At 48.9% G+C, this 12,249-nt stretch overlaps 1 protein-coding gene across 1 annotated transcript in view; it reads right to left on the bottom strand.

Moving 5' to 3' along the window:
- Positions 1-12,249, bottom strand: part of il1rapl2 (interleukin 1 receptor accessory protein-like 2) — a 170,031-nt gene that overhangs the window by 49,399 nt on the left and 108,383 nt on the right. Inside the window, exons 4-5 of the mRNA XM_029257167.1 lie at positions 11,275-11,461; positions 10,716-10,869 (exon numbers count right to left, since the gene is read on the bottom strand). Of these exons, the coding sequence (XP_029113000.1) occupies positions 10,716-10,869; positions 11,275-11,461 (341 nt within the window). The remainder of the gene's footprint in view (positions 1-10,715; positions 10,870-11,274; positions 11,462-12,249) is intronic.

Here is a 12,249-nt window from a genome sequence, read left to right as displayed (position 1 = left end):
CTCATTCTCTGCTTGCTCCATTCGCCCCGCCCCGCTCTGCTCCGCCCGGATCCACGACCCGCCAGCGGAGTGCATCTGGCCCTCGCCGTCGCCAAACAGCCGGCCCCCCCACAACACCCTGTGCCCCCCCCCAAGGCTCCTGGAAGGAAGCCAGTCTTGTGCCGGCTGCCTGGGCTCCGCAGGCACCGTGTGCGCCGGTTTGTATGGAAGATAACGCCCCGGCGGAGCGTCCCCTGAGTAATTACACTTCCTCTAAAACTGTCATCCCTGCACTGGCGCCGTCCTGGAGGGGGGCTGAGGTTTTAATGAAATGTTTAAGCCAAAAGCAGCGGTGCTGGAAACTCATATCGGGAGCGACTTATTAGCTTCCCAGGCCAGCCAAAGTGCTGTCGGTGAGCCCTCCTCCCTCTTCCCTCGGGCCACTTAGGGCTTGTTTGATACCAAGTGCGAGAGATGTGAACGTTCTCCACGTTCTCCAGGTTTTCCACGTTCTCCACGTTCAGCACTTATCTAACCGCAGCGGTCCAACCGCGTCTGGCTAAAATGGCTGAACTTTTCTCAACTAACTCCATCATCTAACATCTAACCGCCAAAATGAGATGCGGCATCCTCCCGCGGTGCCGATGGGGGTGCCTAATAGGACATTGTCTGCATGTGGAGATACAGACCCCCTGGATGAGCGGCTGAATCACAGAGGGACAGCGGGCCATCGTGTCCTTGCAGAACCTGAGCTCTCTCGCACTTTCTGGATTTGCCCGTCTCTGGGTAGATTAAGCGTTTCCACACATTAATCCCGCAAAGCTTCAGAGTTTAAGATTAACTTCAATAATCTCAGTAGCTGCTAACAATATCACCTTGACAGAAATGTTTTATTCCGAATTTTTCTCAGCTGTAGATACCCCTTCCAGAACATTTAGGTTTAAAATTTATATTTGGTCCAGAGCAACAATAAAGCGTATTAAAGACGGGCCCTTCTGTATTACTATTTATAAATATTACTTTTGTTTAAAGGGTTAGTCATTCATTTGAAGGAATTAATGTTCTCTTGGTATTTTTAGGAAGCTCTGTTTTGTGCTTTTATATCCTTGTGCTACTTTGCTATTCCCCCAGATGAGCTTTGGTTTAAAAAAATGTTTTATAATGTGTTTTTTGTTTTATTTTTTATATTTATAAGAAGGGGGTGCAGTGGCACAGTGGGTTGGACCAGGTCCTGCTCTCCAGTGGGTCTGGGGTTCGAGTCCCGCTTGGGGTGTCTTGCGACGGACTGGCGTCCCGTCCTAGGTGTGTCCCCTCCCCCTCCGGCCTTACGCCCTGTGTTACCGGGTAGGCTCCGGTTCCCTGTGACCCCGTATAGGACAAGCGGTTCTGGAGGTGTGTGTGTGTGTGTGTGTGTGTGTGTGTGTGTGTGTGTGTGTGTGTATTTATAAGAAACTGCATTTTATTTCTTTATCATCATTACTATTTACATAACAAAAAATAAATAATATTAACACTAATAACAGTAATAATCATCATCATCACTCTCACTCACTTGCGCTAACCACTTACTCCTGCTCAGGGTTATGGTGGTTCAGAGCCTATCCCAGAATCACTGGGCAGAAGGCTGGGGGGTACACCCTGGACGGGATGCCTGTCCACTGCAGGGTAAACAATAATAAACAACAATAATATCCCTGGTACCTACATAATCATTAAAACAGGAATGTATAGAAGGACATTAAAAGACATTAGTGATCATTTTTTTAATTGTTCAGTTTCATTTCCATTACCTAATGTTTTGGCTCTGTCTGCACCAGCCTGTTCCGTCTGGGCAAATTCTTGTTTTTTCTGGCAAAATGTAAAACTCTTGTGCCAGATGTATTTCCTTGTTATATCCTTTACCAATAAGTATTTGTCTGCTCATTGTCCTGAGAAAATGTATTTTTCTGTATAAAAAAATTACTGTGATATTCTCACTTGTGACATGTAATACTCCAGACTCAGCTTCTCAGTTCACAAAACTCATTCTGATGGTATATTTTTGAATGCAGAAAAAGACAGATTTCAGCAATTTTAGTGTCTTTTCAAAAAGGTTATGTTTTGATCCCATGATCATCATTGTACACTGCCACAGTGACTCCACCATCCAGTACTAAATGCACTATGAGGTCACTGTATAAAGAAGCTCAGAAATGGGTTAGAGTCAGATGACTAGACTGAGAACTGTCTGAGCTGAGGACTGGGAGACACCCAGTTAAAACAATAATATGTGGTTGGTTATTGGCCTGGAAAACATTGAGATAAGCTAATAAACTGCACAGATATTTAGGAGAAGTCACAGGCCAGTAGACAAGAGTGTCCACTTCACCCCCAGCGGAACTAAAAAGGTACAACGAAACGAAAGGTACATATCTGGTAACACCACAATTTTGGCCCCCAGTTTGCGACCCCACCAGGAAAACACTCCAATGGAGGGACTGAGGCAACATGTCTAACGTGAACAACGTAATTTCTGCGTCAAAATACTAGACATTAAAATACAACATAAAAGTCGTATTTTCATCTCATCAACTCTTGTTCTCAAAAAATGATAATGCAAATATTGCATTATATCTACTGTTCCAGCTGTGGGTTGTTAAAATATAACTTTAACTGTAGATAATATGGTGGTAATGTTAAAATTTGATAAAAACTCTGTGCTTCGGGCGAGGTGCACCTTCAAACCCAAATGGCATCTTTCTGGATTTCGAAACCCCTCTGCAGTTATTGTCCTTCTTGGGGAAGAATGAGGAGAGGCATCAGGAGGGGCGAAGCAGTTACTGGGGTGTCTGTAAGAAGGTGGTGTCCGCACCAACTCCCACGCGGCGCCGCTTCCCCTCCGCAGCAGGGACGGCCTTGCTGCATCCATTACCGTGACAAACGAGCGCCGCTCAACACTGTGCCTGAACGGCTCCTTGGAAAGCCAACCACCTCCGCCCCCCGTGGCTTCTGCACAGACTAATGGCTCACTCTTTCCCTGCAATGGATTTACTGCTGTGAAATTTAAGAATAAATAACATTTCTTATAAAAAATGCCAATTATAAAGGTGGTTCTACAGATGGAGTTAGTGCCGGGTCTGCTAGATCATGTCTGTCTCACACATCTCTGGAGCACATGGCCGGTGTGAGGTGGAGAGATCTGGGGCTGTGGCACGGGGTGGGGATGGCCTCTACACACAATTGCCTCCTGCCCACCAACGCCAGCTTTGGGTGACGGAGGACAGCTGCTGACAGCTAAAGGACAATCAAGGGGACTGTTCTGGGCAGCTGGCCTAAGGATCGAGAAACACCTGTGGAGAGCAACGGAGCAGCAGGAGGGCTTCCAGTAATCGGCCAAGGTGTGGTCTTGAGATGATCGTTTTATGTCATGTTATGTGTTCTACCCATTTTGTTTGTTTGCAATTTCTGTTACGCTTTAAAAAGGCTGTGTCCCTATTTTGTTCTGGCTATTGTTAAAAAAACCTCTCACTTTATTGTGATTTATTGTGCTTATTTGATCTGCTCTTGTGTCCACGTCCACCCGCCTCAACACGGATCAACTGCTGAGCTGTATACGCTCAGTTGCCTCGGAGGAAGGCATTCGCTAATAATGTGAAATGAACGAAGGAAAAGCGGCGATGAGGGGCTGACAGCTGTCACGGCGAGGGAACTGCTGCCTGAAAGACATGTGTGAAGTCATGTCAGCGAACCAAAGGAAGCGCTTGGTCAACAAACTCCAGGAGACAAAAAAAAACAAAAAGGAGCAAGATACCCTGGTGCTTTTGTTTGCACAAAAACATGGTGGAACACGACTGGCCCCTGCCTCTCCGGTCTGCTCTTGATTTAAGATGTAATGTGACCATTTGTTACTGATCAATATAAACAGCCTGTATAATCAGATGCCAATTTCAGCAGAACTAATGAACCAGCTCATATGTATTATTGAGTTATTGCTAATACAAGCCAATACATATCAAATTAGTAGCAAGTTTTATGGAATTTTTGAAAACATGGCCTTAACAATTTATTTGACTTGAGATAAGGACTGAATAAAAGACTTTGCAGCAAAGAAGAATGGGAGAAGCAATGACCATTTGGTACTCATTACTCACAATATGTGAATAAACTACAAAGCCCAGACTGCCACATCATCGCTTCAAGAGTGAAAAAAATGCAGTGCAGGCTCATTCCAGCTTCTCAAAAACTTAAATCACAGTTGCTCTCTTCTGGCCCCTCTCCGCTCTTTGCCCGACTTAAGAGTTTTCCCGCCAGTGAGTTAACTATCTTTTTCAGAACAGTTTATGTGAAATGCAGCAAGAATGAATAAGAGAGAGAGAAAAAAAAAACTTTATTTTGGAATCTGTTAATGTATTTCAGAAAACACCCCCAGGCCACACTAGTTATATTTCTTATAAAGTCAAGAGAACTACTGAAGTCTGACTACAAGAGTTGAAGCAACAGTAGAAAAAATGGGAAATTCGGAGACGTGATACTTCTCAAATAATTCTCAAAATTAACAAAATTATTGTAAATACTCGTTATTTCAGTATTATTTGTGCTGAGGAAGTAGCGTGCTAATGAACTCGTGCTTTGCTCACGAGTACAGTCTCACTGTACTTCAACTGCTATCAGTTAACTATAAAATATTTGCCAGTCCTTTGCGTTCATTAATGTTTTCTGTGTTCACAACTGTAATTATGCAGGCAAGTCAATTTGAAAAAGTTCTATCATAAGACATTTTTTCAAAATGTCACGGAGCAAGAAAGGGAGAATACATTTATTTTGCGATGTCTTAATTGTAACTATTAAAGGGGATAATAATTATGAGATGAAAGCAGTGATAGTGAAAAGAACATTTTTAAATTAACGTACTAGAATGTGTTATTCATTTTCAGGTTCTTAATAAACATCCAAACTCTGTTTTGCAAAAGCAAAGTGGCCTGATTTTTCATGAGCAATGGGAAATATTGTGATAAATGGTTACCAATAAGTTTTTTCTGCACTTCAGCAGCAATTCCAAGAAACCCTCCCGAAATCATAACCTGAAAACCCGTTTTCTTCTTCAGATTTAAATGATCAGTAAGTCACACACTCCGTGTGGCCCCTGGTGTTTCATCATTATTTAGATCAACGTGTTGGCATCACAGGGTTACAAGGCAAACAAATTTATTCATATTAGCACCTTGAACCAGTGGTAGCCCCTCCCCTAAAAACCATGAAGGAGACAGGAAATAAACAGACCGTAAAGAGCAAACTGTGTGTGGTACCTACAGCAGGACAGGTTACCGCAACGCCGAGGTAATGGTACAGTCTGGGTTCTGCCATGTAAGCGTGCGTGTGCCACTGTCCGGAGACCTGGTGAGTCAACACACTGCGGGGATAATGAACGCACCAACGTGTCAGTGTGTCGTGGTCGGTATTTGTCTCCCCGCTTGGCATAGAGCTCTTTCCATTCCCCATCCTATGTAGATTCCAGTGACTCACTGCACAGCTCCAACGCTAGTGGGATATGGTGAAATTTACACCACGCTCCACCCCGATTTGTGCGCGCAGAGCTCTTGCATGGCTGCTTGAGTCGTCCTCTTTCGCTTGTTCCCTGACAAGGTGCTGCAGGAGATCTCCATGTCTGCACGAATATGAATATGAATATGATGAGCTTACAGCCAATAAGCCATCGATTTCAGGACGCGGAGCACATTTATATCTTCAAACGTAATTTTGAGAATGATCTTCACTTCTGCACATTCTCATACTCCTGGAAGAAACTAAGATAAAGTACCTCTCTGAAGGCATTGTGAAAAATAGCCCTGTGGCACTAGAATGGACTCCGGGGGGGGGGGGTAACCTGCTGCCATGAAAACCATTCACAAAGCAACGGTTTAAAGCCAAAGTGGGCTGTGACCCACCTCCACCCCTGTTCTTGGGATAGGTGTTTATGTCAAAGAGGCCATGAGCACGGGGAATTGTAGGAAGACCAGTACCGGAGGTAAGGAGCCAACGCCTGACCCAGGTCACACGCCGGATTGCGATGCAGGTCGTGGATATCAAATGGCCCGGGGAGTTTCCTCGGTACCATGACAACAGCAAGAAGAGCAAGGATGATGACACCGTAGTAATTCTCCGCCCCGTCACTGTAAGCCACAAAGACTTAAAATCAATTCCAAGACTGTCTGAGCAGTTTAGACAGCCCAGGTTGATGGCACTGCGAGCCCGACGCCGCCCGCTCCATAATTAGGATGCATTGATCAACCAATTACTTACGAGGAGACCGCAATGAATAATGGTAGTGATCTTCTATTGCTTATTTCATCATTAGACTATTCATCAATAGGTTTCTGGGGTTCTCCTTTTTATTAACTGTGCCCACAGTGGCAACGGCACACGGAATTGGTCCTGGCTTATCTCTGCATGCTGTGAATTATAACGACAAGAAAAGCAGAGATAAGGAAAAACAAGAGCAAGCCAGGTCTCTCCACCCTGCCAAAAACTCCTCTTGTCGTCGACAAGTGTTACACGCTTTGCATGATGTCCAAGTTTTACCGCATTTGCTCATTCCACGGATGTCACAGTAACGCAGTGGCGGAAATGACAGGCGGCACCAAAAAATCCAACGTCTTAATTTGTACACTCTGGTGGAAAAACTGAAGAGATGCCTGAGCGGGAGGTGCCAGAAAACGAAACAGAGCAGGAAAAGGAAGCTGACCATGTTAGGAAAGGGGCAACAGCGAAGAGGAGTGAGGCTGTGCCATTCTGCTGCTCAGGTGATGAGCTGCGGCACACGTTCCTACAGACACAGTACTGCTTCCTGCCAGGGCGCAACGAGCAGACGAAAAGCAGGCGAATGATGTGAAAGGGGTTCCCTCCCTCAGCCCGTTTCCTAGGGTCTTGCTCTCCGCACTGTGAGTCTGCAGGAGAGGCAGCCCCCCACGGAGGTATGCTTCCATAGTGCTCATCTGCGAAGTTGATGTTTTTGTCACGGTGTTGCGGTTGGTCAGAAACCGGACACGCTGAGCACTGCCGACAGAGCACGCATCCTCCCGTCTCCTTCCAGCCTGGCACCGTGCGCTTGCCTTCCTCCTGCTGGACGTGGCGCATGCAAGTCGCTGAGGGGCCCGTGGTCCCCTGCGATCGCCCGTGTCGTGACGTCACTGTGCATTAGAAGAGGCAAATGTGTCGAATGTGTGCGTGACTTGATTCCGCGTGACCTGTGCTTTTCACACCACTTTAGTTGTCTTAAATCATCCTTTACTCGCCGGTCTTCAACAGCACCCCTCTGTCTGTGCCAGGAAGCATCAAACACCACTCTCACACTGCTAACACACTCCCGTCAGCCAGTGGCACCACGTTATATGATGAGCTGCACGGTTTCCTACAGCACGGTGCTTCTCGTGCCGCGACCGCCCGACTGCAGACGCTTGCCGGAGAGACAGCTGTGCCGCTGCTGGTCAAGATACCCTCGTCTGATAGAGGCGGTCAAGTGACCCCTGACTAACTGAGCTCCTCCAAAGAGGAGTTTGGCCACCTTGGCTCCCAAAACACCAAAATTCATACCCCCAGCCTGAGCCTCGGTCTGAGCCCTAAACGCTCCACCTGCATTTGGACTGAAATCCTTCACAGAGACACGGGCCGTGTGCCAGGCTTGTTGCGGATGAACAGATGTCCGGACGTGGCGGCTGCTCACGGGGCTCAGCGCAGCCGCATGACAGGAAGCGTGGTTCGTCCCGAGGCTTAGGGGCCCGCAGTCGAGGCCTCGCAAATTGAGACGTCGCCCGGATTCAGCGAGCAAAGCGGAGAGGATGCAATAACCACGGTCCCCAATCTGCACATTCGCTGCATCTAAGTCTAAGGCCATTCTTGCTCTTAGCGGGTTTTACCTAATGGAATTTCCCTCGGCAATAACACCGTATCCGTCTCCAAGTCCACGGGATCGGGTTTCCATTGATTTTCGAACCGGGGAAATAATCCATGTCGCAAGACCGATGAGCCCGGAAGAAAAGCCAACAAACGCAGATATGAAAAAATCAAAACAACAGGGGGAGGGAGGGGCTGTTAGACTCGCCCATTTTCGCAAACTTAAAAGATGGCTAAGGTGAGGCAGGTGGTTCTCAGCTGTCTTGCTCGAGTGGGTAGATATTCACAGATAATGTCTGTACACCTTGGCCTACCTCACGGATTGTCCAGATGGAACGGTCCACGGGGTTTACAGATGGTGCATCCGGGGCTATTTATCTTGCTTTATCTACAGGCCATTTGCAGACATCAGGTCTAGCGGTGGGACACCGATCAAATAATTAAGCCACGACTTCCTGTGCCCTGGATTACGGGATTCAGACAAACACAGCAAATCGACACGTTTACAGGCTTCCCTATTTAACGGCTGGGATAAGACTTGAAAAAGCACTTTTAAATATCACGTTGCATCTCAGCGCCTGCTGAGCACACGGTCGTATAAAGCGCATTACATGGCTGACAACTTTATACACCTTTGTCCATTTGTTGGGCTAAATATTTATTGAGACAATTAAGGTTAAGCACCCGATGCGAGGCCAGCTGTTTTATCATGGCGCCTTGTCTCCGAGATCCTCGAGCTTCGGCGCGCTCCCGAAGCAGCCCCGGGGCCCTCAAAGGCCTTGTGCACAGTGATGCATTATGGGCCGCGGAGGGGGCAGCCTTCGAGGGGCTCCCGGGGAGGATCGCACCGATGGCCCTGCTAAGCGGGGGGTAAACGCATCTCTCGCCCGCTGCGATGCCGGCTGATTGGAAAGCAGAGAGGTGTCACAGCATTCCGGCAGAGCTGATGATCCGGCACCTCACCTCTCGCCGCGTCTGGAATTGCCGGTAAATTTAGCCGCAACGCAATGTTTTTTTCACAAGGGACATTTTGCCGCGGAACACATGTGAAATATTTATCGGCCTGCTCTCGCCGGGAGAGAAGGCCTCGGCTCGTTTTCTCCGCTTGTAGCCATTTTGGCACCAGTCGCCCGAGTTTCTGCATGTTCCTCTGGGGCTACGGGTGGCCCGTAACAGCCTCTCATCAGGGTGTGACATATGAGTAGCGGCGGGGGGGGGGGGGGGGTTGGGGAGGTGAGGCGACATGAGGAAGAGCAAGAAGCGGTCGCGGTGCAACTTGTTTTCTCAGCGGGTCTGAATTTAACGCCCGACGGTGACGTTCCTTTCTGCAGGAAATGCCTCTGCATCGGCTGCTGCAGGGTCGGGGGGGGGGGGACACATCTCGAACTCGTTTTAAACTCGTAACAGAGCTGAACTGATATTCAACTCCGGCCAAACCTCGATGGTGTCAGCGATGCGATTCGTTCGGTGCCTGTGTTTGTTCGACAGCGCGGCGCGTGTGCGGTGCTGTGCGCTGTGGAACGGCCTCGCGTGGCATCAGCGCCGCTATCCGCGCCTCTCTCGCTGTTGACCGGGTTGGCCTCCGCGAGCCGAGGAATGCGTTTCGCACTGCACTTGGCAGCTGCTCCCCCTGCAGTTGGAGCTCGGCGCGCACCCCCAGGGTCAGTCACGTTGGCCTCGATTCCTACCGTGCTGCACGGGTGGGGGAGGCAGGGGGTCCGCTGATGAAGCTCGAGCCCAAAAAAACAGCGTAGAGCGCGAGTGAAAAAAATCCCCCTGGCATGTCAGTGGACGGCAGCGCTGGCACTGTACCCTGCGCCGACACACACTGACATCCTGCTGCACTCACATGTCACAGCAGGACGGCGCTGCGCTCGGCAACATCTTACTCACTTGTCATCATTGCCAGGCATCCAAAAATATAATCAGCGGGCAGAAATTTCCGGATAATGCTAATGTGTTTCTTGAAGAATGTAAATCATCTCTGGCTCAGAGTGTGCTGGAAGGCCTGTCCCCCCGCATAATGGCTGACCCTAACCCCCCCGTCGCTGGCCCCGGTCCCCCCACGCCTTCAGGACGCTGAAAAGAAGGCGGGGAGAGGAGCGCGGTGCAGGAGGACTGCTGTGAATCGGCTCTCGGTGAGGCTGCGGTGACGTGTGTGTGCCGGTGATGCTGGGAGGAAGGTGCGCCTGTATGTCGGCTCTTTACGCCACTCGGGAGTTCGTACTGTCGCAGTCACACCTCTGGAATCTTACTCCAAACGTCACACTTTTAAGTGTTGCTTCCAAATCTGCTGCGTATTCATTCACCCACCCTTAATTAATAAAAGCTTGTCCAGGGCGGGCCTGCGGAGCTCCAGAGTCTGCCCTGGAAGCACAGGGTGTGAGGCGTAATACACCCTGGGCAGGATGTGGGTTCACCATGGTTCGGTCGCAGACGCACACTCCTTCGCTCACTGACACACACACACACACACACACACACACATACTAAAGGAAATTCTGAGTCACCAGTTCACGTGAAACACATCTTTGGACTGAGGGAGAACATGCACACTCCGAGCTGACCTCATCAGATTCGAACCCGCGTACAAACCCACAGCCCAGGATCTGGGACACAGTGCTGCCAACAGCTACACAGCAGATATAATGATCTAATCTATGGAGAAATGTCTCCTGGAGTCTCCGGCGTGCCAGTCGATAAGGGATGTTCTCCAGAAGGTGAGCTGCAGCCCCAGGTCCTGCTCACCTGTCATTTCCATCTGACTAACCCCAGGTGAGCAGGATGACAAGCACACACACGCGCACACACACACACACACACACACACACACACACACACACACACACACACACACAGTGCCCTACCTGTGACTTTGAGCTCCGTGGTCCTCCTCACCACCCTGCTGCCGTATTGCAGCTCACAGGTATAGTTCCCGCCGTCTTCCTCCTCCACCTCAGGAATCCACACATGGGTGGCGTTCACCACAATAGAGCTCCTCCATGTTGTCTTCTGACACTCCTGTGACCAGAGAGCCAACGTATCAAATGAGGGCAAGCAAAGTGGCCAAAGGGTTGCAGGTTCTAGACCCAGGAGGGGCTCAGCAGCTGTACCCTTGGGAATGATTCAGAAAATGATGTACTATCTGCTTTATACTCCAGTGTAAACATGTGTAAAGGTGTGAAATTCTTAAATATGCCTTCAACATATAAAGTGGGAGGAGGGCACTGGGGGGGGGGTGCCGAATGTCCTTCAATGGATCCAATAAAGTCGGGCCATATTTTTGGATTTGAATTTTTGGATTAATGCATTTGTAGCCACAGTATTTGAAGAGTAAAGAGATGAAGCCCGAGGGATCAACATGGTCCTTCTCTGTCTACTGTAAGGCCCCTTCGAAATCTCGCATGGTGTCCCAAAGTGGATTACCTTGTACCAGGACATTTTGGGTTGCTTGTACGGCGCCAGGTAATCCTCAATATCCGGGCAGGTGATCATCTTGCTCTTGGTGATCTCGGCCTTCTCCACGTGGCGGATTCTGCTGTTGAAGCACAGGCCCTCCTCGCTCTCCTCGACGGTCAAGGACATAGACACCTTCATGCAGTAAGTGGAGTTCCTGGAAACGCGGGAAGAGGAAGGACCCGTGGCTCGAAGCTCACCTCTGCCTGCCAGCATTGCGCACAAAGCAAATATTGATTTTCTCTCGCTCCCTCCCACCCTCCCGCATGCCCTCCCTCCTTCCCTCCTGCACGCTCTCCCTCTCTCACTTTCACTCTTTTCTCCACTTTTTTTTGTGCTCCACAGGAGTCATCTCCAAACGAACACAGCATTTACTTAAACAGAGAGCCTGCAGATGTTTCTTCTGCGCGTTTTTCCTTTCCTCTTTAAACAAAGCTGTGGAACGGAGATCCAGGCCAGTGCTGATCTGAGCATTTCATTCAAATAATAGGAGAAGTAATGGACATGTGGGACCCTCATGTGATACAGAGGGAGGCTGATAGAGGTTGGCCTGATTTTCCAAATCACCTTCTATGAGCATCTCTGCATGTCTGCTGTACTGACTGCATCACTATCCTTCCAGGTCAGCAATGGCAAGAAGCAAGTGACCCTCTCGCTCTCCTGACTGCTTACACCATCCCTCACCCTCTAAGCGATGAACCTCGGCTAACAAGTTCAGATGGTTCAGTCGCCATGGCTTGCATCGCTTACGCTGAAAGAGATGCACTGTGCTGTTTCGCCTTCCTTTGGTGGATTGGTTCCACTATCAAGGTAACACCACCATGTTGCTGGTTCACACCCTCCAGGTTTCTCCTAATAGAAGTGACATTCATATGGAAAATACAAAGATAATCATAGTAGATGGTGTTGATGGGAGGGATTCAGCAGCCCTGAGGGGCAGAGGGA

Source organism: Scleropages formosus, chromosome 13 (assembly GCF_900964775.1).
Source record: "Scleropages formosus chromosome 13, fSclFor1.1, whole genome shotgun sequence".
In the NCBI taxonomy this organism is placed as follows: Eukaryota; Metazoa; Chordata; class Actinopteri; order Osteoglossiformes; family Osteoglossidae; genus Scleropages; species Scleropages formosus.
This window is presented reverse-complemented; position numbering and strand designations above follow the sequence as displayed.